The sequence below is a fragment of the Camelus dromedarius genome, chromosome 15, assembly GCF_036321535.1.
Source record: "Camelus dromedarius isolate mCamDro1 chromosome 15, mCamDro1.pat, whole genome shotgun sequence".
NCBI lineage: Eukaryota > Metazoa > Chordata > Mammalia > Artiodactyla > Camelidae > Camelus > Camelus dromedarius.
The window spans coordinates 13,120,830-13,147,954 of NC_087450.1; the positions used below are offsets into that span (position 1 = coordinate 13,120,830).

At 48.6% G+C, this 27,125-nt stretch overlaps 1 protein-coding gene across 1 annotated transcript in view; it reads left to right on the forward strand.

The window, feature by feature from the left end:
* Nucleotides 1-26,793, forward strand: part of TGFA (transforming growth factor alpha) — a 105,329-nt gene extending 78,536 nt beyond the window's left edge. Inside the window, exons 3-6 of the mRNA XM_031467225.2 lie at nt 7,337-7,454; nt 17,903-18,052; nt 20,856-20,965; nt 22,784-26,793. Of these exons, the coding sequence (XP_031323085.1) occupies nt 7,337-7,454; nt 17,903-18,052; nt 20,856-20,965; nt 22,784-22,791 (386 nt within the window). The 3' untranslated portion in view covers nt 22,792-26,793. The remainder of the gene's footprint in view (nt 1-7,336; nt 7,455-17,902; nt 18,053-20,855; nt 20,966-22,783) is intronic.
* Nucleotides 26,794-27,125: the final 332 nt, after the last annotated feature.

Below are 27,125 nucleotides of genomic sequence, written 5' to 3' on the forward strand. Positions count from 1 at the left end.
TACAAAAGCAATTCAGATCCCATTTTATCCCTGCTCTGAGCCAGAAGCTCCTGGTCTCTTGGGCATAAGCCCCACGTAGCCCAGAGGTTGGGGCTCTGGAGAGGGTGGACTGTGTGAGGCCACTTGGGACCGCCCTGTGGACCAGCCGCCACCCGATTTCCTCAATTAACCATCATCTGTGGGTAGATAGAAATCTCTTTTGCATCTATGTTTTTCAGCCACTGCTCCCTTGTGGGAAGAATAAGTTCCATATGTATTTAAGTTCCCCACGCCACCCCCAGATAAAGTAATACTTCCTCTTGCTTCTCCTAAAAGCACCCCTTTCTGATTACTAGAAAGTAATCAAGTTTCCTAACTGCCTAACAAGCTAAGTGTTCCCCTTCCTCACGGCCACATGATTTGTAGATTTTGATTATGTGCCTTACCAGCATTTGTCCTCCCGGATGTATGGAGTCTTCTAATTTTCTGCAGTTCCTTGATTTCTTAAAATCAGAGAGAACTGAGATAAAATTCCAGCTCTGGCACTTTCTCGCAACATGTCCATTGGCGAGGTTATCTAAGCTTTCGTTTCCTTTCCTTATCTGAAAGAGAGTAGTAATGCTCACCCTACAGGGTGGTTTGAGGTTTAGGGAGCTAATATGGGATCCATGCTTTTAAGTGGGAGTGGAGGGACGGGTAAGGTCTAAAGCCTGTTTAAAATCAGGGAAAGGTGAAAATCGAATAGGGTCAAAATTAGCCAGTGTTGGAAATGATTCCTTAAAAATTTAATAAATCTGTGTTCACGGATTGTGTTATAGGAAAAATATGTATCTTTAAGTGTACGATTTAGTCTTAGGAAATTGAGAATCTTGGGGTGGCGGATGGTAATGACCAAAATGGTGTTACCCTCCCCACCCCACCCCCACCTCATCAGTGTTAAATGATGGTACTGCGAAGCCAAAGTGCTTCCAAATTGCTTTATATCAACTTTTGTATTTTATATATATATTTTAAAGTGTTCACTGTTTTTGGTTTTCATAGTGAATAAGTTGCGTGATTATATCCAGCTCATCCCACCACCACACACACACGCATCCCAAATACAGCCGAGTTGAGCTCCCCTTGATAGGTCAGTAGCCCTTAAGAATAAGCTGTATTTTCCTGCCCTTATGAATGTAGCTGAGTTTCCTCTTCTCTCCTCTGCTGACTTTCCGCTGCTCCCTTGAAAGCTGCCCCCTTGCTCTGCCCCCTCACGCAGCCTCAGGACACGTGCTTGCCGATTACCTTCCTAGATGGGGCGTTCCTCTATGTGGTGAAGGTCCCCTCCATTGCTACACTCGGCACTGACAACGCTCTTCCTCAGGATCGTTTGTAAAACTTCTAAGAGTTCTTATTCTTAGCTTCCAAATGCCCAGGGGGGCCAGAGCCCCTGCTCCCCAATTTCTACCTGGAGAGATGCCTGAACTCTGTATCATCACTTTCTCTAAGCCCTGGATTAGCACTTCCGTCACCCAGATATAAGCCTCTGTACCAGCTTATTCTTAACATGCTGGCGAATTTTACAGGTTCATGCATTGCCTTACATAAGCCTGGGGTTCCTTCCCTATAAAATGGGCCCACTGGCGGCCTAAAGCAAGCCTTCTCCATCCCAGAACTGAGCCCAGAAGAGTTTGTGACTCCAGCTTGGCCCTTGGCACCTGGGAGCATCAGAGTGCAGATCTCAGATGCACTCAGGTCCACACACTCCCCTAACTTCACTGTGACTGCTTTCCAGCTCCCATCTTCATTAAATTCATCTACTGCCTTTTCTCCTAGACATTCCAGAAGCATTAGTCATCTTTCCCATTGTCGTGTCTGAAGAGAAAAGACAGCAGGTCAGAAACCTGGCTGAAAGTTCCTGCTAAAAAGCCATGTGCCGTTCTTAAATTGTCAGAAAGTTAACCATGACATTAGAGGAAGTAATAAAATGACTGTAAATGATGTAAGCTTCACCATGGGCTGACACATTCGCAACTTCTGACATCTGGAGAAAAGGATGAGCAGCCGTCTCTCTGCGACCAGCCCAGCAGAGGGTCCAATTAGGGCTGCTTTTAAAGGGGGCTGATTGTCCTTGGTGGTGTGGACGCCACTCCCCGGGGAGCAGGGCTGTTGGAAGGCGCTGTCCAGATGGCTGCCTCCCGGCCCTTCTGAACCAAGAGACCCCTCCTGTGAATTGAATCCGTGGTTTCCGTGCCCCTCGATTGCTATTCCAGACCCTCTTCCTGTGAGTGGGGCGAGGCTCCAGGCCCTATTAGTGGGTTTGTGATCTCTGGGCAAAGCTTTCACAGCTCCTCGGGAGAACAGTGGTGTCTGCAAGATAGGCGTTTGGTTAACAAGCTGGAATGGCCTCTCATAAATTTCAGAGCAACGGGAACTGAGCAGCTTTGAAACCCCAGCTGCGGATGGGCTTGGTATGAGGTCTGTTCTGCAAACCAGAGCATTTGATTTTCCAATCAGCCCGAGTGCTAATCGGACTCAGTGCCTGGAGGCGAGGGGGGCAGGTTTGGGGCTGCGGGTTGGGGGGTGTGCGGGGGGAGGAGACAGTCACTCTTCCGCAGCTTCAAGGGGCCTCCTTGGAGTTTCCCTGTTGGCCTTCACTGCCTTCCTTTTCTGAGTGAGGGTTTTTTGGGTTTTTTTTCCATTTTAAGTATCTAGACTTTTCCTTCCTTCACTTGATATTTCCTTGAGTTCTCAGAAAGAAAAATTAAGAAAGGAAAAGAGTAGAGGAAGAATTGAGGGAGAATTGGGTAGGGGGATGTGGAGAGAGAAGGAGGAAGGGAAAAGAGACAGAGAGAGGCTGGAAGACTCAGTCTCTGAGAAGATGCTGGAAGTTGGGTTTCCTTATAAAGCTCATTGCTATTTAAGTTACTTGCAAATTCTCCTCTTGGGACCACATGCCCTGCCTGGATATAAGGACAGGACTCAGCACATAACACGAACTCAGAAAGTGGTGACCCTCTTCTCCCCTCCCAGCCTGGCCTAGAGTCCCTTTCCTCCGGAACCTCGCTTCTGGGAACATCACGTCAGAAGGACATCAGTGGGACCGATCTTGTCCGTGTGGGCTGACCCTGCAGCAGTGCTGGGGTTTTCTCTGCTGATTCTTTCCCTGACCTGTGGGAAGCATCACACTCACATGCACGGCTTTTTTTTTTTTTAATGGTATTACTGGGGATTGAACGCAGGACCTCATGCGTGCTAAGCATGCGCTCTACCACTGAGCTATGCTCTCCCCACCCCAGCATGCGGGGCTTTTAGGTACCTCAGCCCACGAGCCTGGCGTCCTGCCCCCTGAGGTTGCAGCGAGCACCAAGGGCCAGAACATGGCTCACCTTGGGACTGGCATTTGGGCGTCTCCTCCCCGTCCACTTCCCCCATGCAAATCACATCCCCCCAAAGCCACTACATGAGCCATTGGAAATAGGACCCACTCTCACATTACACACACTAAACTGCTCAGAGTTAGGGTCTAGGACGGCACCCTGTGCAGAGGCTTCAACTGAATGCTCACTAAAAAGATGTTTGGGGTTATATCAGGAGAAAAAGTTCATGTAACAGAATAGAAACAGAAAGTGTGCATGAGAGACAGAGTGTGTGTACACACACAAAGCAAGTAATTACATGGTCCTCTGTAAGTGGTGGATGGAAGATTGGGTTTTTTCTCCCTAAGATGTTCTTTATTCTACATTGGCATTTACAAAAAGTTGCCACAGTGATGTATCACTTTTGTAATCAGGAAAAAAGGTTTCAAAAATAAAGTCTTTTAGTGATCATGACAATCAACTAACATCAAGCTTCCTTGGGTCCCTTCAGCACCTTGAGTTGAGTCAGAATGGTGGGATTATGAAGGACCAGGAGCCTGTGTTCTAAGCATATCCCTCCCTCCCCATCTCACCCTGCTCTCTGACTGTAGGGAGCAAATCCAGCAGGTGTTAATGGCCACCACTGTGACCACGGCAGGGAGATTCCTTGTCGCCTGGGCTCTTTGGTTCTTTGTGAGCTGCTGAAGGACAGACAGTTTACATTGGCGGATGCTTCTGCCTTGTCTTCGTGGAGGATGTTGTCCACCACAACACTTGAAATCCCCTTCAAAAGCAGCTGCAGAAGAGAAGTTGCTCTCGGTCCATAGCCTCGAGCAAAGCTGAGCCTGCCCCGCACTGGCAAAAATGGGTGTCCTACGTAATGAGCAGTGCTCATCGGCACTGAGACGGCTGGGAGGCGTGCAGCTTAGCACATGCGTGTGACTTTCTGCTGTGTTTCTTAGGATGTTAACCTGAGACCTGACTTCTTTGCTCTTTTCGACCCCTGCCCTTCTATTCCTTTGCTTTGATCTGTTCTTCCCTTTCTCACTGCCTGTCTCTGCCTCTGTTTCTGCCTCTCGCCCCTGCTCCCCCTTCTCTGCCCCTCTCTCTTCATCTTTCTTTCTCTCCCTCTGTGTGTCTCTGTCTCTCCCTCCTTTCCTCTTTTCTTCCCTCTTTCCCTTCTTGTGTGTCTCCCCTTCCTCCTCCCCCACCCCCATCTCCCTCCCTCCCTCTCGGTGTCTCTTACACACACACACACACACACACACACACACACACACTTTTCCTATTTGTATCTCCTTTTCATGGTACCTAGTTTTATAAAGCCTCCTCAAGTCATTTATGAGATGAGGCAAAATATCCATAAACACAGGTTAAATGAGATGGTAGCATTGAGTCTGCCCCCTCGCCCGTCAGCTTTGGAGAGTAACATTCCCAAAGACAGATCCAGCATTTTCCTTCAAATATATTTCTACTGACCTGACCCTTTACCACAAAGAGCCTCTGCAGATTCAGGCTTCAGTATCCCACGGAAGTTTGAGGAGCTGGAAGATGATCAGCTCCAGCAAGGATCCCTGCCATTTTACTTTTCTGAGAGGCCTTTTGTCTCTGTCCTTTGTTTCCTGTGATCCAAGACTGTCTCTCAAACGTTAGTGCGTGTCAGAATCACCTGAAGGAAAAACGGTACCATGTATCAATTCCATGTCAAAAAACCTGACTTTAAAAGTCATCTGGAGGGCTTGGCACACAGATTCCCGGCCCCCACCCCAGAGATCCTAATTCCGCAGTCTGGGGTGGGGCCCATGAACTTGGCTTTCTGACAAGCTCCCGGGGATGTGGAGCTGCAGGTCTACAGACCCCACTTTGAGGAGCTTGGCTCTGAGCCCTGACAAGGGACTCCCCCTGGCCGCTGGGAGGCGGTTGTCTCAGTGGCCTTTTGTGGAACTTTTTTGAAGCCTTTTTCAATGTCTAAATCAACTTAGATCCACTAGTCTCCAGCCCCTTCATCCTCCATATCTGCTCCTTGATGAGTTTAATGAGCACAGAGCCGGTTATGTGAACTACAGCAGACCTTCCAGCCTCAACTTAACATCCCAGGGTCCACTGTCAGCGAGTGGCCAAGCCACCCATCCACCACCCAGGCCTGGGACTCACAGGTGACTGTAATCAGCCAAGGCAGCCGGGCCCCATGTCTGGAGGCTGCTGCTGGGCAGGGATGTCTGTAGCCACGGGCAGGGCTGGCCAGGATCCCTGGGTCACCATCTCCCCCCTGGCTCTGGGCTTCTCTGCTTGTCCTCACGTGTGAAAGTCACCATCTTTAGTGGCTAAAGGGCCCACCTGGACTTGTAGTTGATGCTACTGAATTTATGGAGGGAGGAGAGATTATATACCAGAGTGGTCTTGTCACATGTCAGGATTCATTAGCATCGTGGGATGATAACAGAAGACCTGACAGCTGAGCAGTCTGTTCCAGACAATTTGTTGAGTGCAGTACTTGACAAGCTTGGCCTCACTCAGCTTCAGAGCCCCCAGAAGGCAGTGGGCTCCCCGTCTCACAGAGCTGGGAGGGAGCCCGAGCACCTCATCCGGGTGGCAGAGGCAGGACCCAGACCCGTGGCTCTCGGCCGCCTAAGCCCACGCTCGGGACCTCTAGGTGCTCTCTCGCCTTCAGCAGCAAGAATTCTGCTGTATTTGTAGCCTCTGCTTTTTCCACTGGAATTAATGAGACTTCTACAATTTTGACACTTCTGGAAGTGATTCCTGGAGAGAGAGACAGCAGTGTGAGTTTACTATTTCGTGGTGGCCTAAAATCCCACCATATGAAATGGGGTTTAATTCACTCAAAGAGGAAGAGCTCCAAGCTGGGTTTTTTTTTCCAAAAAATTTCATGAGAAGGGGGTGGATATAGCTCAGTGGTAGAGCACACACTTAGCATGCACAAGGTCCTGCGTTCAATCTCCAGTACTTCCACTAAAAAAACAAAACAAAACAAAACCAACAATAGCAACAAATACATGAGAAAGACCCACTCCCCAAATGCCCAAAACGCAAACATAAGAGGACCCTTTGAAAGATGCAACAGAAACGTTTGTCATGCTATCTTGAAATAGCTAGCTACTGTGTCTCAAGGGTTATTTGGACAAAACAAGGCTGTTGGAGTCTAATAAAATCAATCCGAAGTGATGCCCTTTGGGCTGGTCAGTACTCCCGTCCATGTGCTCCTGGCTGGCCAAGGAAGGAAAACCCTGAGAGGTCTGGTGATGCCCCAAGCTCTTGAGAGTTTCAGGATCCGGGGCTGTGAGCGGCCCCGACTCTGTTGCCGCTCCCTCCCCGTCTCGGCTCTCCCAGTGCTGCCTGTGCCGCCCCCAGATGGACTTCTGTGCATTAGATCATCTTTGTGACACAGTCACACATAATCCCACCACCGCAGAGGTCCTGCTACCATTTTCATGTATCATTCCCAGACTTCTTCACGTCTAAATTTCTGTTCATTTAAATAGGACGATACTATACAGACCACGTTGGAAATGAGCTAGTTCACTTACAGTAATGTATCATGGACATCTTTTTGCATCATTATTCTTCCTCAACATCAATTTAATGGTTATGTAGTCCTCTTGTGTACCTTTCTCCCATTTCCTGCCTTTAAAGCAGATTTTTATGAAGGCTGTCTTCAAAAAATGATCACTATCACTCTGCAAAAGTAAAATTAGGTCGCTCCTAGGTAATAGGCTTGAAACAGTGAAACCGCTCTGGTACCCCTGAATTACACTGGGTCTTCTAGAGAAATTGTTTTGTTTTCTACAAAGGTCAATAAATGAAGTCCCACTGGAAAGATCACAGTGCAGGCATCTCTGGTCCTGGACTGGCCATTAGAAAATTAGTGAGCACTGAGGAGGAGATGGAGGTAGGGACCAGAAACCCTAGCCATCTAGGCTGCTTCTCCAGTGGGCTGGGGGCCTGTGAGCTGTCTCACTACACCTTGGATCTGAGCCAAATGTCTTTTCTCTTCCCAACAGACCCGCCGGTGGCTGCAGCTGTGGTGTCCCATTTTAATGACTGCCCAGATTCCCACAGTCAGTTCTGCTTCCATGGAACCTGCAGGTTTTTGGTGCAGGAGGACAAGCCAGCATGTGTGTAAGTATCCTCTGGGGTCCTGGGGTCCTGGGGCTGCGGGTGTCCCAGCAACCAATTAAAAGAGCATTTACCTCCATAAATCGTGCCAGAGGCCCCTGAGAGCCCTGGAGCTGGGCAGCTCAGAGGACTGGAACAGCAGGCTGGAGGCCACGGGCTTCAAAGCCAGCTGCTTAAAAATCCATGTTCCAAGGTCCCAGTTCAGAGCCACTGAGGCAGAACCCCTGGGGTTTGAAGCCTGGGGATCTGCATTTTTTCTAATTAAAGTATAGTTGATTTACAGTATTGTGTTAGTTTCTGGTGTACAGCACAGTGATTCAGTTATGTGTGTGTGTGAGTGTATATATATATTCTTTTTCATTATAAGCTATTATAGGGTATTGAATATAGTTCCCTGTGCTGTATAGTAGGACCTTGTTGTTTAATCTGTTTTACATATAGTAGTTAGTGTCTGCAAATCCTGAACTCCCGAATTGTGATCTGCATTTTTAACAAGCATCTCAGGTGACTCCTGGGCTCAGCAAAGTCTGAAAATTCCTGGATTCAAGTTTAACTCACTACTTAGAATTTCTGGAGGGCAAGGTACCGGGTTGGATCCCTTTGAGTCTCTAACATGAGGTCTCTGCTCTCCAGCATCTTTACAGGACAGCTAATAAAATAAGCGGGAAGTGCATGCGAAAGGTGGGTGTACATAAGTGGTAACAGGACGCAACAACTGGGAAGTAAAGATGCATGCCAGGGCACGGCGGTTTCCACAGCAGGCCGAGCCTGAGCCCCCGGGGCTTCTTTTTAATAAAAGGGGGGTGGGTATAGCTCAGTGGTAGAGTGCACACTTAGCATGCATGAAGTCCTGCGTTCAATCCCCAGTACCTCCATCAAAAAAATAATAATAAATAGGTATACATAAATAAATAAAAATAAATAAACCTAATTGTCCCCCCAAAAAAATTTATTTTAATTAAATAAAATAATAGCTGAGCCCACCCCAACCCCAACACACTAAATTGGAATCTCAAGGACTAGGACCCAGGAGTCAATTAGTTAAAAGCCACCAGTGATTGCAGTGGTCAGTTTGGGCAAGAAAGGCACGCGAGGAAAGCTCCCCGGAGCAGGTGTTAGGGTTTGGCTGGCTGGGAGAGCAGAGCAGTTACTCCAGGCCTGCAGTGTCGGGGAACCTGCTGTTACAGGTCGATGTGGCCACAGCAGGGAGGAGACAAGACTGGAGATGAATTGGAGGCCAGAGCCTGTTGGAAATGAGCCTTTATTCCCTAGGCATGGGAGCCGTGTCATTTTTTTTGGAAAGGGATGCTTTAAGAAAATTAATCTGGGCTATAGGACCTTGTTGTTTATAGTAGCTTGTATCTGCTAATCCCAGACTCTGAAGTTATCCCTCCTCGATCCTCTTTCCCCTTTGATAACCATAAGTTTGTTTTCTATGCCTGTGAGCCTGTTTCTGTTTTGTGAATAAGTTCATTTGTCTCATATTTTAGATTCCACATGTGAGTGATCTCATATGATATTTGTCTTTCTCCTTCTGCCTTACTTCACTTAGTGTGACCATCTCTAGGTGTGTCTTGTAATTAACCATAAGAGAAAAGAATATGAAAAAGAATATATATATAGATAACTGAATCACCTTGCTATACCCCAGAAATTAACACAACATTGTAAATCAACTATACTTCAACAAAAAAAAATTTTTTTAATTCAAAAAAGAAAAAAGAAAAATAATCTGAACATAGTGGAACATTATTAGGGGCACTATACTTAGCCGGGGCTCTGTTGACATTTGGGGCTGGATGACCCTTTGCTGACGCCTGTGTACGGAAGGAGGTTAGCATCCTTGGCCTCTACCCACTAGGTGCCAGTATCACCACCACCACCACCCCCCCACAGTCATGACAGTCAACAGTGTCTCCAGACACTGCCAAATGTCCCCCGAGGTGAGGGAATATTTTAAAGAACCACCCGTGTATATGAAGTTGCCATTTGAAAGTGGTTGAAAGTCAGCAGTTTCATATGGTCCAAACTCACAATACCGGTAAATAATACTAAATGTTAATAAAAGCTAACATTAATTGAGCTTTGCTTCATGCCAGGCAGGATCTACGTGTTAAGTCATGGAACCCTCATAATGACCCCACGAAGCAGGCACAGAGAGCTTGTGCCCGGATCACACAGCAGCGCTCACATCAGACCCAGACTGGCCCCCAAAGCTGAGTTCTTAGCGGTGATGCTGAAGGGTATCAGATGACTAGCCCAGGAGAGGCGGGACGGGAGAGCCTGCCACCGTAAGCCGTGGTGCGTAGGGCTTTCCTGTTCCTGAGGGGCAGCTGTGTGAGCCTGGTCAGGCCCCCCGGGGGGCCTCTGAGCCTCACCTGGAGAGGCTCACTGGCCACCTTCCTCCCGGGAGGACAGTGTGAGGCCCCAGGTCACGTCTGCAGAGCTCAGAGCCCTCCCCACCCGGTAAACACAGAGCACAATGATGCTAATTGTCACTGTCGTTCATGATTATCATTCTTACCAAAATACACACCGGAGCCTCTGGGGGTATGATGGGACTAGTGCTGTTAGTAGCCTGGCCATGGGGGAAAAACAACAGTTCTGAAGGAGGTGTTGCCTCTCGGCCCAGATCTCAGGAAGCCTCGCAGTGGGAGGCCTTCTCCCCTCCAGCAGCGCCCGGTGCTGAGACCTCAGGCTGCCCCGTGCTCTGCGCTGGGAGGATCCTCTTTGGAGAGAGAGGGGAGTTCTGATCCCAAGCTTGTCAGAAGCTCAGTTTTTCCACTTCAGGATCAGGGGCTGTTGTAAACTTTTGAGAGCAGGCAGCCTGGAGCCTGGGTCAGCAGATGACCCAAAGCAATAACCTTCCCTGTGGCCGAGGCCCATCAGCAGGTGGAAGATTTCTGGTGGGGTGGGTGGCTCTCTTGTCCTCCTCAGTCTGGGCCCCAAGCCTTGCTCTTGTATCAGGGAGGTAATTGTCCATCCCATTTACACACCATTACTTGTTGTTCATCATGATGGCTGGCTGCCTCTCCCACTCACACTGTAAATATTACTATTATTAGCAGTAAGCTGTCAGGAAAAGCTGTCACCATGTGCCAGGCAGGGCTCCCAGCACTCCACGTACAGTGGCTCACACAGCCCTCACAGCTCCCCTCTCAAGTAGGGATCTTTGCCCTTCTAGTGAAAACGAGAAAGCTGTGGCACAGAGACGTGAGGTGACTTGCCCAGAGTCCCAGAGCCAGTAAGTGGCAGAGCTGGGGTTTGCTTCCATCCATTCCAGCCCCCAAACCCACGTTCTCAGCTGCTGCCCTGAGGGCGCTCTGCCTCAGCCCCACAAAGTTCACCTCAAACAGCTGAACTCCTGTTTCCAGGAAAGGTGTTGGCGCCCTTCCCCTGCAGGTAAACCTCCCTCCAGAGGAAGTTCAGAGTCATTCCCAAGCTCCCTGCCCTGAGCACAGACTCTTCCTGTTGCCCAGTGCCGGGCCTAGGGAAGCCACAGAGACACCTGCAGCTTGGAGAAGCCAGCCGTCTAGGGGAGGCGAGGCCAGGCAAGCCTTTAGCATCTCTTTACCTCAGTGTCCCCACTGGATCTTGGGGGCCCAAGGGTGGTATTCAGCCCACAGGCAGTTTCATGTGGTTGTAGGTAATGAGCTGCGTTGTTCTTGGGTGGTTTCCATCAGCCGTCCGCATTTTGGAAGTCAGGTTTTATACCTCCAAGCAGGTGTTCCCCTTTTCTGGAATGTGGTCTGCCCCCTCCAGCTGCCACCTCTCCAGAGGTGGACGTTGGTCCCCGGTCACCCTGTGGCCCCCTCTGTTCCACTCACACCAGCCTACTTTGCTCACTGCTGCCAGTGAGCTTGCAAGCTCAGTGAGGGCAGGACCATGCCTTGTACCTTTGGGTATTTACAGAACCTAGAAGAATGTTCTAATTCATTAACTCCCACTGGACCAGAAACTCTGAGTCTGTGCCGAGAAAGCCGAACATTCTGGCCCCGCTCTTAAGAACTGCCCTAGCTTTGGGGAATAACACACTCATTCTAGTCCATAAAACGGACATACTTTGAGGTGAGGCCACGTCAGTCATGTCAAGAAAAACCCACAGGAGCCCAAGGTTATAGTCTGAAAAGAGGGAGCTCTTTCTAAAGCCTTTTTTAAGCCTTTGTTTTCCAGAACAATGGTGTTTAGGGTTCTAGAGAACTATAATGACATCTCACACTAAAATCTTGAGGTGAAGAGAAAAAGTTAAAAGAAATAACTAGTCAGAAATCATCAAAAGTACTGAACATCATCCTAAAACATTTATGCGTCAGGTGAACCTTGGGTTGTATATTTTAGGTCTCCCTTTAATAAACCCCTGCTAATAGCCAACTACTTCAGAAAACAAATGGGAAAAGAATTTCCAAAGGCAGTTAGTAAAACCATAGAAATGCAAGGTTAGGACTCCCAACACCATTTTTCCCCTGAGGCAGATTCTGCAAACTGTTGACCTGCTGCCCGCACAAACCTTCAGACAAAGGAAAACAGTGGAAGGAAGCCACCCGGGTGACAGGGTTGAAGGGTTCCAGTGTTGGCAGCCAGGGGCGACCCGTTGAAGTGTCTCACCTGTCCAAAATGCTCCCCGGTGACTGAACTCCCTGACTTAACTTTCCCACAGCAAAGTGTGAAAACATGTTGCCATCAGCCAAGGAAAACATTCCACATGGCTCTGGCCGCGGTACCTTCCAGTGGGATCTGAACAGAGGCAGACACCCAGAGAGGAGGGACCGTGTGACTGAAAACGCAGCTCCCGAGAGACCAGGATTGGGAGTGGTTTTCTTGCTGCTGCCTGAGCCGCTTTGTCTAGACCTACTCTCATCTCAGCAACCAGCAGGTGCTGGGGTGTAGGGGTTGAGAAGTCAGGACATCACCCACCCCCGAGTCTGGAGAAAGTGCATGTCCTGCCCCCACCAGAATTAGATACTGGGGTTCACATGCCGGGAAGAATAATGCAGCTAAAAGCATGGATCTAGAAGTCAGACAGTCTCTTATATGAGTGAATTAGCACCATTAAGCCTGTTTCTTTGTGCATAAAATGGGGATATTACTATTTCTTAGGATTGTAATGAGGACCCAGTGACCATAAGGCATATTAGAGCTTTTGCTGTCCAAGACAGGAGCCACTGGACATGTGTGGCTATTTAAATTAATTCATTTAATTAATTAAAATTTAGTTTCTCAGTCTCATTAGCCACATTTCAAGTACTTGATACCTCTAGGGGGCTAGTGGCTACCGTATGAGACAGCACACATATAGACTTTTTCCATCATCACAGACAGTTCACTTAGACACAGTGGAGAATATTTAAGCCCAGTTTCCAGCAGCGCATAAGAGCAGCCGTCACCAGCACCTTCACCATTGTCACCAGCACATCGTCACCATCATGACAGCTGAAGGATGTTGTAAGGTCCTGCTGAAGGAGCAGTGAAAGTCAGGGAGACCACGGAGCCCAAGGCTGTGGGTTCCTTCGGATCAGAGGAGGAGCCCTTACCCCCTCCAGCCCACTCCTCCCCAAAAGCCCGAGGCAGAAAGGTTATAGGACTTGGTGAATTCAGCTCTTGAGGCCAAGAGTGGGTAAACCCAATACAGGTGTCCTGTGACTCAGTGTCCCCACTACCACCCCAGCCCGGTGGATTTTCTCCATGTTAAGGGCAAGTTGGTGTAAACATATTTCTAAAACCATTGTCCCTGGTCCTTGGTCACTCGGTCCTTGGCCCCCATATTAAAGATTTTATCTTGGGGCCTATGCCAAACAACTTCGCTAAGACTCAGAGCACTAGCCTCCTGTTGGAGCGTACATCGTTGTTTATGAAGACAGTGTCTCTCAAGAGCCTTAAAAATGCTCGCATTCTTTTATTTACATTTTAGCACTCATGTAGCCCTTCCTTTGTGTCAGATATTTCTCGATGTTAACTCATTTAATGCTCATAACTCTATGAGGTTAGCTTTATTACTATCATGTCTTAAGGATGCAGAATTAATGGCCCAGAGAGGTTAAGTAATTAGCTCAAGGTCACACAGGCATTAAGGGGAATGGGATTCAAACCTATGACATTTGGGCTCCAAAGTCTGTATCATGTTGTGCCCACTTATGGGATCCTATCCTGAGGAAGTAATCCCAAACGCAAACAAAATCTGTACACAAAGATAATCCCCTGGTGTTATTTATGATAGCAAAATTGGAGATAGTCTACGTGGTAAGGGTTCAGTGAAGCACACCGTGTACATGAATTACTGCGCAACTATTTTAAATGACTTCCACAGTTTTTCTAATGACTGAGTTAAATGGTAAAGAAATATTAAGTGAGAAGTTGATACAAAATTATATTTTTTAAAATCTGAACTATGTTAAAAAAATACACAGAAGTAGTCCAGCAGAAGTCCTTGTCATTCAGACCACCGCTTGACGGGGTGGGATTTGCAGCAATGTGGGCTTCCTTTCCTTCTTTCATTTTCTTTCGGTTTTATTATAATTTATGTACTTTCCAATTTTCTCAGAAATATTCTTTTTCTGATTGGGGAAATTTTTCCTTAAGGAAAAAAAAACGCTTATAAGAGCACAGCTCTACATGCATTATCATATTTCTTCAAAATTTTAAAAGACACCGTGAACCAGGCACAAAAGGGACTTAGAGGAAAAACTGAGCAACAGACAGGACTGGAAAGCCCTAAAGCTATCGGCAGAGGAGACAGGCATATCACTGGTAATTTAAGTCTTCTTGTTAAAACGGAGAGGGGAAGAGGAAGGTACAACTCTGGTAGAGCGCATGCTTAGCATGCACGAGGTCCTGGGTTCAATCCCCAGCACCTCCATTAAAAAAATAAAAAAATAAACCTAATTACCTCCCCCCAACAAAAAAATAAACAAATACATTTTTAAAATTAAAAAAAAATTAAGTTACATATTTAAAAAAAAGAAAAGAAAACGCAGAGATGCCTAAGCCACAAGCTGTAAAACAAGGTAAGTAGCAGCCGGACCTCACATGCGGCTGTTACTGTTGGGATTAACAGAGATCATTCTGGTAGGAGGTTAGCATAGCCTTTAATAAGATGATGTTGTAATTAGCACGAGGCTCCCACTATTTTATTTAAATGGGGTTTCTTAGAGTCCTCAACGTTGATTTGTTAAGTCATAGGGTTTCAGAACCAAGCCATTAGGGAGATGTTAGAATCCTCCTCTCCCAGGGCCTTTGGGTGAGAGCAGGAACATTGCAGGCTGCGTGAAATTGCCTCCTGGAGTGCCCCTTCCATAGCCTGGACCTTTCCTGAGTCTCTATGCAAATTCTCATCACACTCCCCTTCCCCATGAGGAAACGGCACTGACACCCAGCTATAGAGAAGTCTCATTGGCTTGGCTGCAGCTCCTGGTTAGACATGGAACAGTCCACCCCAAAGCCCAGGCTCCCCACCCCGCTTCTATTCAGTGGTTCGCCAGAGTTTTTGTAGAGCTAGGTCTTGTCTACAGGAGCATGGAGCTGGCCTAAGGTGAGGCTGGAGGGAGGGGCAGTCAGAGAGGTGGGTGTAGTCCTGAGGGCCTTCCAAGGTTAAAGACATCCATGGAAAATGGATGGAGAGGTACCTGGGAGAATGAATGAGTGAGTCTGTTAATTACATCTTGGAGAACGTGGTCTTTGAGATGGAGTCTGAGGAAGAAAGTGAGGAATCCTATTCCAGGCAGAGAAGGTAGCAGGAGCTGAGATGGGCAAGGGCGGGGTGGGTAGTCATTCACTCATTAGGCAGCCGTGTCTGAGCACTAGTTTATTTGACATTACAAGGTGGGAGGGCTTCTTGGGTTGCTGGAACCTAGGTGACGGGAGATAAAGTAGGGGGGGTGGGTTAGGGTCCTGCAGAGAGAGGTGTTGGATACCAAATGGTGGAAGCCCACAACCCAGGAGCCATCTGGGTGCAGGGTGAAAACTCGAGATGGGCTGGAGGAGGGACCCTTAGCAGGGTTCTCTTTAGACACAGAAAGCTTCAGTGTACACATCACCTGTGCCTGTTGCTTATCGCCTCTAAGTCTCAAGTTCAGTCCACCATCAGCTTCCCCTTGGTGGGAAGGGGCCAGTGTCTTTGTTTTCTCCCCAACCTACAGGGTGAGCTGTTTCCTGACTTTCATCTTCACATAATTTTGTTATTAAAACCAAACAAAAACAAAAAACAAAAAACAAACCTGCTTCTATCCCATAGCACTCGGTTGTCTCCCTCCCAGCCCAAGTCTGAGGGTCTGTGTTCTTATTCACATTCTGTGATCCAGATCCTTTTTCAAGCAAAGTCTTCTTTCCAGAGCTCCCCAGTCTTCCACTCTGTTCCTCCTCCCTGGAGGCTGCTCTCTCCTCTTCCCGTCTACAGAGAAACTTAGATGGCATTTAACCTCCCAGTTGGTCTTCCCCAGCATCCTTACTTAAGACTGCAAACCCTTTGCACCCTCATTGAACCTAAAACCTCAAATCTCTTTTACCCTTTCAAGATTGGAGGCTAAACCAAAAGGCCAGATTTGATCAAGAGCTTAATCTGCGGCATTCTCATCTCAGTCCCCAGTTAGTAAGCAGGGGCAGCAGCCCTGGTGAGTGAGAGAGAACCCAGACTCGGGTCAGCAGACCTGGGAATGAATTTCTCTCTCTTCCCTGGCAGGGTGGGCACAGGCAAGTGACTTGACTTTTCTGTGCAAAGATTAAATGAGAAAATGTGTACTAAAGGTAAACTAACCTTTAACAGATAAGCAAGTGCTTGAATTCAAACAAAAACAAAAACAAAAACCCTTTAAATAAGGTTCATAACAACTGGGCTTTGGGGAAAAGAGCACCAGTGAAAGACTTTTTCATTAAGAGGCATTAAAGACAGAAGCTCGTATGCTGGTATCCCAGGCTGTAGCCTTAAGCAGCAATTTTTGCAGCATCTCCTATTTACCATAATCTTAAACCCATACACTACCTGTTCCTTTAACATTAAAATGATTAAATTTTTAACATTGAGCAAAACATATGCTCCAGGAGAATACACGGTGTTTATCCTGTGACTTCTGGCATCTGGGGACTAGTGTCTGGAATCTGGCAACCCAGGAGCACAAGTTCAAGGGAATCACAAATCAGCACCCCTGGGGCTAGCCCTGCACGGTAGCAGACACACCAGGACCTTTAATCCTCCTTCATTTTCCTTGTTCTTCAAAGCCCTTTTAGTCTGAAAGTGAAGGTGACAGGCTGGCTACTTCCTCAAAAGGTAGACTCTACAAAACAAACAAAAAAAGGTTTAACTATCATTGTCAAATCTGGGAAGGAAAACAAAAGTTTAAATACAGTGTGTGATGTTTGGTGCCAGACTGCTCCTCAGGGAAGTCCCCTGTGGGAAGGAAGTCACTCAACCTGAGAAGGCAGCAGAGATCAAACATTTTCATTACAAAAAGAAAGTCACCCCAGACAAAGGGACCTGATTATAAACTAAGTCTCTTCTATTGAGAAGAATCATATGCTTGGAGGGGGAAAAAAGTACCTGCATCAGAAAATGACCGTCACTTCCTTACGACTAGAACATGCCCTGAGGAATCACCGTGCAGGAACCACTTGTGGCCCCCACCCCAGAATCTAGGTAGGGGGAGTTTAGCATAGGTGAGAGCTATATGGAAGAAGCACCATCAGCCTTCAGCACAGAGGAGGCTGTTACTGAAATGATTGACGCCAAAGAGCCTCTGAACAGTACCAATACCAGTCATACCATCACCGTGTGTCAGTGTTGCCCTTTACAGGTTACATGCACGTTCATAAACGTGAATTGTTTTGTGTCCTTACTAATCTTCTAGTGGAGGGAGGCCGGGTGTTGTTGGAAATGAGGACCAGGGTTCAAAAGAGATTGGTGGCTTTTCAAGTCTTACAATTGCCAGATGGTGGTGCTGGCCGCTCCTCTGCCACATGCCCCTTGCACTGGACCACCTGGTAAATGCTTGTAGAACTAATTAAACTTGAGGAAGATGAAGAAAAAGCAAACCACAGTCTATGTCTCCGGCTGGCTTAGCATGTTTTCTTTCTCTCATCACTAGAAATTCTGAATACACACATTTAGTTTAAAAATAACCTAGATTTTTATGAACTGCCAAAATGAACTTCATGTCATAAATACATTTGCTGCCTTCCTCACTCCCCCAGGATCTGGCATGGTAACAATAATAATGAAGTGCTCCAGCAGCACTTTTCCTCCTCAGATGATAAGCTGATGAGTTACCCCTTCTTCTCCAAGCAAGAGGTGCCTGTGCAGGGTAGTAGGAGCAATTTTGCTGATGCCTTTGCCTCCAATAGCAAAAGCTGGAGGGGGCCCTTTGGGCTTTTCCTAGGACTTGGGTCGCTCCGGCCCCGACTTCTTAGAGGGGTGGAGAGAATGAGGCTTCTGCCCGAGAGTGTGCTGACATCCCTGTCTTCCCCAGCTGCCATTCTGGGTACGTCGGTGCGCGCTGTGAACACGCAGACCTCCTGGCCGTGGTGGCTGCCAGCCAGAAGAAGCAGGCCATTACCGCCTTGGTGGTGGTCTCCATCGTGGCCCTGGCTGTCCTCATCATCACTTGTGTGCTGATACAGTGAGTCTTTGCTGCCTCTGAGGCTGAGTCCCCCATCTGCCTGCCCCACCAGGGCTATCTGCAGCGTGCCCAGATAACAGGGCCGCGCTGATGTCTGATTCGTGTTAGCAAAGCAAAGAGGAGCTTTGGTGACAGCCAAGCTATGTAAAGGGCACGCATGCTGGGAGGTCCCTAACAGAGGATCTGTGCCTTGCTGGATGCCAGTGCAGGGCCAAAGTTGCTCTCTCCGTGCTGTGGGCTTGGAGGCTTCACCATTGTGATGGGGATACGCAGACTTTCCAGAGGGAACTAGAAACGGCTCCCAGCCTCCTGTGGGCAGTAGCCACAGCGCTTCCTCTCTGCAGAAGGCACTTTGCAAACCCTAAAGCCACGGTGGCTGTTACCACAGGCCTCCCCCTCTCTCTACTTCTCTGCCCTCCCCTCCTCCTCCTCCAAAACTCACTGTCTGGCATCTTCCAGGAAGCCTTCCTGAGCCCTAGACCAACTGAGCCCCTTTCCAGGTGTTTCTTAGCCCCGTTTGCTCGCCCATATCTCCCGACTGGACTGCTCTGCAACAGGAGAGACCCTAGGGTTGTATTTCCAGCATCTGGCCAGATTTATTTCCTGGAAATATCTGGAGACATCTAAGTCACAGAGCAACCCTCAGAAGATGTTACCTAATTGGACACACACAAGGGATTGGCAGAACAGCCAAAGGCTGCAGTTAGATCGGTGCAGAGTAACTCAAGGTGGAGACAGTAAGTGGACGGGCCCTTTCTGGCCAGGGCTGGAAGGAACAACCATGTGTTACTGCGTGAAGCCAGACTTGAGCCCTCTGAGAGTGCCCAGGGCTTTAGATAAATAAGAGTCTCTGTCCTGTTTTTTTATTGGTTTGTTGCCATTGAAGTATCTCAAGCCCACGCTCCTGGTTCTGATAATGAACGGAGTGCCCCTGGGAGCCCCAGCTTGGTGACACTAGCTACAACCTGCTCATGTCCTCCTCCTGAATCAAGGCAGCATTAAGGGGTGAGGGCTGGCCTCGCCTTCCCCCGTTTTACTCCCGTGTGTCTTAGAAAAGATGTGTGCAGGTGGTGGACCTGTTTTCAGGCTGGGGCATAGCTCAGGTTCTGCCACTCATGGAGACCCTCCCCCACCCCCACTGGGGCAGCAGGAGCAGCCAAGGGACCGCCGGCTTTGACTCTTATGGCTGGCTGGCTTAGTGTCCCCACCTGTCACTCCCATAGTCCCGTTTCTGTGTCCCAGCGCCTCAGGAAGAATCCTAAGTGCCCACGTGGGCCTCCCCAAAGGGACAGGAAAGTTAATTTTGCCATATTCTCTGAAGACAAGACTAACCCAGGATACCTGGGCAGCCTCTTCCTTCCCAGGGAGGCAACCATCCCACCTCTCCTGTGTCCTTTCCAAGCCTACCCTTGCCAGAAATCAAGTTCAGAATCCCTGATGCAGAGACTAAGTCCTCAACCTGCCTGGCGCTGGTTGCCCAGGCACTGGATCCCTCCTGAATGGCAGAGTTGCTTGGGACCAGCCCATCCCATGCCCGAGGGGTCTAGAGGCCAGGATCCCACTGCCCTGGGACACACCTGCTTGGGAAGCTCCTGGGGCGAGCCCACCTGGCTAGTTGACTGCAAGGCAGCCATCATTGATAGATCTAGAATCAAGGCCTCTCACATGGGGTGAGCTGGTCCCAACCTGGATTCTGCAACTCAAGAGGGACCCATGCTGGGGCAGACTGCTCTGGCCACCCATGGCAGAAGCAGTTTGGGCAGAAATGTCGCAGGGTTCCTTCTCAGCTCTGCTGCCCAAAGATTCGGTGGCTGCAGTCACCTTCCCAGGGCAGTGCCGAGAGAGAGGGGCTGGGGTAGGGATCGTGAGATGACACCAGGCACCAAGAGGGAAGCACAGCCACCAGATTGTTTCCTCATCTGTTTCTGGGCTCGTGGCAGCCAGGAGACCCCTCCCAGCCCCAGTCAGTGGGTGTATAGGTTCTGTATACGTTAGGGTTAGAATGAGTGGAAACAGAGTCCTCCATGGTGTCCCAAGGGAAATAGCCAACAGCACTCTAGCGAATTAATGTCTTATTCAGGGCTTTCTTCTCTGCCCTTCTCTTGGGTTCTCTGGTTCTCTTTTCGTGCTAACTCTGCAGGCTGTTCATTGCTGCCCACAGAAAGAGGCTGGAGCCCTCATGGCCCTAATGCTTCAGGACTCCGGGTAGCAGGTTCACTGAGAGGATGAGTTGGCCACAGGTAGAGAATGTTAGTCCTCAGAAAAAAGATTCGGAGCCACGGACATGTGTGACTCACTCTCTCATTCCATCCATGGGTCCATCCAGCACCCTCTGCCCCGCGCAGTCCCTGCTTTGCTGCTGGCAATTCCTGATGGATGACCCCACTCCATCCCAAGCCTTCACGGCCCTGCCAGCCTGAAGCGGCTGCTTTGGCCCAGTCCTGACAGCAGTTCTGGGGCTATTGCTACGTTTCTGGAGTTACCCCACTGTTGCTTTATGGTGCAAGCAGCCGGTGGATGACTGGTCCTCTCTGACAGCTGGGAACCCAGTGCAGAGCCGCCAAGTGGAGCTGGTCCTTTGCGGTGGCCAACAACAGGTCCTCTCTTGGGTGACCAGCTCCTGTCCCAAAGGCCACTGCCCTGCAAAGCCCCCAGCCCCCTGCTGTGTCTGTCCCTCTGGAGGCCCCATGGGAAGGCAGTGTCAGAGCCCAGCGCTGCCCAGCAGGCCCCTCGGGTGGCCGCTGCACCAGCTGGGCTCCCCTGCCAGGCTCCCGCACAGACCGTGTTCTCTGCATCTTTGCAGCTGCTGCCAAGTCCGAAAACACTGTGAGTGGTGCCGGGCCCTCATCTGCCGGCACGAGAAGCCCAGTGCCCTCCTGAAGGGAAGGACTGCTTGCTGCCACTCAGAAACAGGTAAGGGGCCGTATCGAGGCAGGGCCTTTTTCCCCTGGGAGACACTATTGGGTAGAGAAAAGGACCACCTTCTCCAGGTCAGGACAGAAGTTCTTGGAGGATGAAACAGAATGAAGGGAGGAAAAGAAGAGGACATTTATCCTACCAAGTCACGTTTAGCTTATTCTAGTGTGTATTTTACTCAGAAGAGAGCTGTTTTATCCTTACTGGTGACTGTGTGACCTTTAGCAAGTAACTTAACATCTCTGAGCCTCAGTTTTCTCTTTAAAAAGATGTGCAAACTGAGTAAGTACTGATATAAAGTACCTAGTAGAGTGTACCGCAGACTGTAGACATGCAGCAGATGTCCATTCTCCTTCCTTGAGAAATCATCTCCCCTTTCCCATCAGTGAAATGAGGGATTTAGCCTACATAGAAGGTCTCAAAGGACTCTGAACTCTTAGAATCCTATGATCTTCATTTAGTTTACCAATATCCCTGAAAAAGATTGGATGTCTGGACATGAGGCCAAACCCACGTCTCAGGAGCCCTCATCTGGGCATCACTGGCCTGGGGCTCCTGGAATCAATTAGCAAATTTACCCCTACAAGCTCTGTGAAGTCGCGCATCATCAAGTGTTTCTGGAATGCTGGTGTGACCAACAGAGCCCGTCATAAACTTAGAGTTCCTTCTTAGAAAGTGGTGGGTCAGGAGACGGTCACCCCAGGCTCGTCCACCTGGGGGTGTCCCACTCTGGTAAACAGTCTGCATTCCAGAAATTTAGAGTTGCATGGAGAGGGCCGGAAGAAAAGCAGCTGGAAAGCTGGACCACTGCCGCGTTCATTAGGGCTCCTGGGAATGTGACCTGGGGGGAACCGAAGGCCTAGGAGCGCCGTTTACTTTGTCTTCCATCTCAAGAACCATTGCCATTATGTGTGAGCGGCTCTTTTAATTTAGGAAAATGCTAATTCATTAATCCTCATAGTAGTATGGGTAAACTGACTCTGCCAAAGGCCTGCTTGGGTTCCACCATGAGTCCCTGGGGGAGCCGATGAGCGCCAGGGCCTCTGAAGGCCCCCTCACATCTCCTCCACTACCTCGAGGAACCATCCCTTGAGCTAATGAAGGAAAATATTTTTACTTTGTATTTTAGCACCAATAGAAAAATTGCATATGCCTTTTGGAGAAAATTTATAGTAGATCTTGTACCATTGGTCTGCACCTCAGCAGAGTCATTTAGCGCAGAGTAAATTCCTTGTTAATGTTACTTCTCTCCCTACATTTGAGAGGATGTTAGCTTTGAACCTGGGGATGGGTCTGACCTTCCAGATAGATGGCCACCAAGGCTGAAGCCCCTCTCCTTCAGATGATGGGTACCTTCCCACCTCCAGAGGAACCACGGAAGGGAGCAGAGCAGCAAGATGTCCAGGCTGGGCTGGACTCAGGAGCTGCTAAGGGACTGGGTGCACACTGCCTCGCCGTGACCTGCACAGAGGACACCCTCAGGGCTCACCTATTGAGAAAGAAGGGGGATCTGTTCTTGTATGGCCTCAGGAAGCCAGTCTGCTGCCAGAGCCCTGGACCAGCTCACGAGCTCTGCCCACTAAGCTACCCCTGATGAGGGAGCTGGCCGCAGACTGGGCTGAGTCACTGACAGCGCAGTTTCAGGAGCTGCTGCCCCTGCAGCTGAACCGGCAGGATGTGGACTTGACTGCCCAGGGGAACCTGGTGACTTGGGGACTTTGGCTGATGCCTCCCCAAGTTTCAGTCCCGGGCCTGTTCTCCCAGCCTGGCTGGGGTCTGGCCCGCGGAGCTTAACCTGTTTTTCCTTCCTTCCAGTGGTCTGAAGAGTGCAGAGGAGGAGTCCTGCCAGGTGGACTGCGGCAGCCCGATGAAGAAAGGACTTCCTGAGGACGGCCCGGCCAGGGCTGTCTGGGACGTGCCAGCAGGCCTGTCCTCTCTGCCCGCGATCGACTCTGTGGGCTTTTCGTCTTCCGTGGGCCTTCCTTCAAAACTCTGTCCAGAACTCTGTCTGCTTGGGGTTATTCGGTGTGACCTGGAGAAGAAATCAGCGGACCACAGTTTAAAGACTGGTCAAAAATGAACAGCAGAGGGGTGGAGCCGCCGTTTACCTAGTTAGCGTGTGCGTGGGCATCCGCATCGAGGCATGTGTGGGTGTGTTCTGCCCGTCACAGTTGCCAGGCTGTGTTTCTTTTCACAGCAGTCTCCATCCTGCCCCACACCGGAGATTCCTATCATATCGTTGCAGTTGTTTCTTATCCGCTTATGGGGGAAGAAGGTGGAGAAAACAAAATCGCCTTTTGCTACGTGAAGTCATCGGCAAGGAGGAGCCGTGTCTGTCCTCTGTCCACGAAACCCTCAACCAGCCCGGTGTCTTCCACGGACTTGTGATGTTGAAGATCGTCCCAACCCTTCGCCACCTTCGGAGATAATTTCTTATTTATGCGACAGATGATAGTTTTATTTTTAATCTCTTAAGTCAATGTAAAAAGCATAAAACCCGTTCAGACTTCTACATTACTGATGTATGTATTGCTGGCTGGAAAGCTATACTGATTAGAAATGTCTGGTCTCTTTGGGACAGCTAAAGCTTGGGAAAAGCCACCCAGGATGGGTAGAGATGGGAGCAGAGGATGAGTTGCTAATGAGAGTTGCTAAGATCGGGGTTCAGAGGTCATGCCATTTAATGCACAAAGCAGATGGATGCTCCAGGGTAGATTCCCGTTGAAAAGTTAGCAGATCTAGCAGTGGAGATCTGTCACCTTGTCAAGGAAGAGACAGAGGGCCTCTGTGGGCATCCACATGGGGTAAACACAATACTCACTCCACTGCTCTGGTCTTCAATGTATTAACTTTCTCGTGAGCCCTCCGAGAGCCTGTTTAGAAATAGAGCCTCAGCAGAGAGCCACGGGCATTTGGGGCTGCGTCCATGGAAGAGGGACCAGTCACTAATTTTTCCATGTTGTTGCTTAGTTGATTTGTTGCTTTATTTCTAAAAGGAGAAATTTAACTTTCCTATTTATTTTCAAGTATAGGAGAAATAGTCCAATGATTTTTTTTTTCTTTTCCATTCAGGATGCTGGTTTTATTAACAAAAAACACTAAGGAGCCACCGCCACTGTGTGAGTCTCACTTTTCCCTGAGAGATGGAGAAATTGTTCTCTTGGGCATCTGGGAACCTTCAGACCCAGTGGGCTTGCCTGTAGGAAGCTTCGATCCCCTCCCACCACATGGCGGGAGCTCATCCCTAGAAACTATCATTAAAATTTGGAAACAGGATAACAATGAAATAATATGCAAACACCTTACGTGAGGGAACTCTTTATTCACTGATATTTGAAAAATGGAAGAGGTCTACCTGTTAACCCTTCAGTGCACCTAGCTCCTCACATCATGAAAAGGACCTTTAAAATATGTCAAGTTGGCTTGAAATTTCTATCAGGTAATTTTGTCCTCCCCTGATTCTTCCTTCCCAGGCTGTCAGTTTCAATGAATTTTCTCTGTATTTTTCACAACTGGGACAATTACATGACCACGTCCTACCTTTGGCACTTTTACTAAATGATGCTGCAGCCGAAGCACCAAGAGCAGAGGTGGGATCTGCTCACCAGCAGCAGGCCCCCAGCGGTGGAACTGACACAGCTCTTGGGGTTCAGTCATGAAAGAACACAGGCTTAAGTTTGCATTCCCGGTCCTACCGCAGTGAATCTGGGAGCTGAGGCTTCACCATAGCACGTTGCTCAGAGACCCAATCCAGTTGACACTGGTTCGTGGACCCCAGTTTGCACTCACTCTTCAGAGACTAATGAAAGGGGAGTAGCAACATTTGCTTTTAACTTGAGATCACATTTTTACTTTAGGACAATCTTTCTTCCATCTTTTAGAGACTATTTGAGGTCTGGTTGCCTTTAAAGAGTAGGAACTGATGTTGAGAGTGTCTTGTGGGGCTTTCTTCCCCTGATGGATGGAAGGATCAGTGTCTAGTCTTCAGGCACACGAGCCTTTGCAGAGGGGTGAGAAGATAGGATGGAAGCACAGGGAACCCTGCAGGGACTTCAGAGTGTCTGTGAATGTTCTAGTCCAGCAAGTCACAGTGCCGGTGCCCCCTTCCTTGTGCCTGTACGACCTGCAGCTAATGGGCTCAAATGTGTGCCTCCCTAGAAGCGCCTCTCAAAACAGTCTTCTGTAAACCAGGAGGTCTGAAACGAGTTGCAAGCAGAGGCTGGGGTCAAGGCAGGCCTGGTTGGACCCTTGTCCACACCCCAGGATATGAGAACCTTTTCTTTAGTGATTTCTTTTTAAGAAATCAGATGGCCAACAAGCATTGGATTCCTGTGCCATTTCATGGCATTGGTACTTCTTTGGTTCGTTGTAAAAATGCCCACTTTTCAGGTTAAAAACCATCTTCTAATCAATCTCTGTAGGTTCCCCATGTTTCCTTGCTTTGTAGAAAGCCAAGTTTGCTGTGATTAGGGACTCCTTCTCAAGATCTGACCTGGTAGGTAGCCACACACCTGTGCGGTGGGGAACACAGCTGTTTCTAAAGTCTCTCTCAGGACAAATGAAAAAAACCCTAATTTAAAAAGAGGGGGCTGGAGTATAGCTCAGTGGTAGAACACCTGCTTAACACGAACCGGGTTGTGGGTTGAATCCCCAGTACCTCCGTTAAAAAAATAAAGAAATAAGCCTAATTAACTCCACTCCCCCAAATAAAGAAATAAATAAGAATAAAAGTGGGCTTCTTGTTAAAGCTGCTACACAGTTTTAAAAATGAATAAATCTTTAAAAATTTTAATAGGGGGAAGAGGGTGCTTCCAAATCTCTTCCGGAGCCTGGATTCTCCCACTGGTCTACAGGCTGTGACTGCTTTAGGCACCCTGGCAGGAAGCGTTTTCTCCTAGACAGAACGCTATACACCAGCCAAATCTGAACGTGACGCGTGTCACCAAGCAAATAAGAGCCTGCCACCATGAGCCAGCAGAGGAGGCGGGCAGAATGTCCCCAGAGTCCATTTTCCCAGGAAAGGAGAAGGTGGAATTGACATTCCCCCACCCACACTGGTCAGGGAGGAGGTGTGTTCTAGAGCTTCCTGGGAGCCTGTTCTGTGCAGATGGAGGAGTGTCTGGCATCATCAGGTTGCCCAGGGCCAGGCTACCTCAGTGCACTGAGGCTACCTCAGGAAGCTGCTGGCCGCTCTTCCAGGCAGTTTTGGCAGGAACGGATCAACGAGGCTCCAGCACTGCTCAGGAGACCCCGACCCCTTAGGAGGATCTTGGCTTTGCTTTCTCCCAGCCTGCTCAGCTGAGGAGGGAGCAGGGGGATGATTCAAAAGCCCAGGACCAAGGGGGACATCACAGAAACAAGTTGGACACATATTTGTTCTTGATGTTCTAACATAAGACCTGTTCTCTGTAGCCACTGATTTTACCAGGCTTTCTAAAAGATCGAGTGGTAAACACACACACAGGATTGAAACCAACCCCTCTTCCTAGTGTAATAATTCACTGAAGTGTTCAGCTTTTCATTATCTTCATTATAACAAACCTGATGCTTTTTTTTTTTAGAACTTGTTACTCTGACTTCTGTATATGTTGCACTGAAAAGGTTAATATTTAATGTTTTAATTTATTTTGTGTGGTAAGTTAATTTTGATTTCTGTAATGCATTAATGTGATTGGCAGTTCTTTTCCTTAATATCTGAATTATACTTATTTAAAGAGTAGTGAGCAATAGAAAATGCAGTTGTGTTTTTCAGTAATGTGTATTGTTGTTCAGTTGTACTGTACCCTGTTTGGAAGGATGAAGGAATGAACTTTTTTTTCCCTAAATCAGGACTGGAGCTTTTCTTTCATGAGATTGGGATATTACCAGAGCACATTAAGAGAGTGTGTGCTGGGAGGAGGGTATCGTGCGATGGCAGAGCACATGCTTAGCATGCACGAGGTCCTGGGTTCCATCCCCAGTACCGCCTCTTAAAAAATAAATAAATAAATAAACAGGGGGGTGTGTGTTAATAGCCGTGATTCTCCAAGCTGGTCCCCAGACCAGGAACATCATAATCACCTGGGAACGTCTGAGGAATGCAAATTTTCAAGCCCCGCCCCAGACCTTATTAAACTATAGAGGTGCCCCTGCCCCCCTCCACCTTCCAGGTGATTAT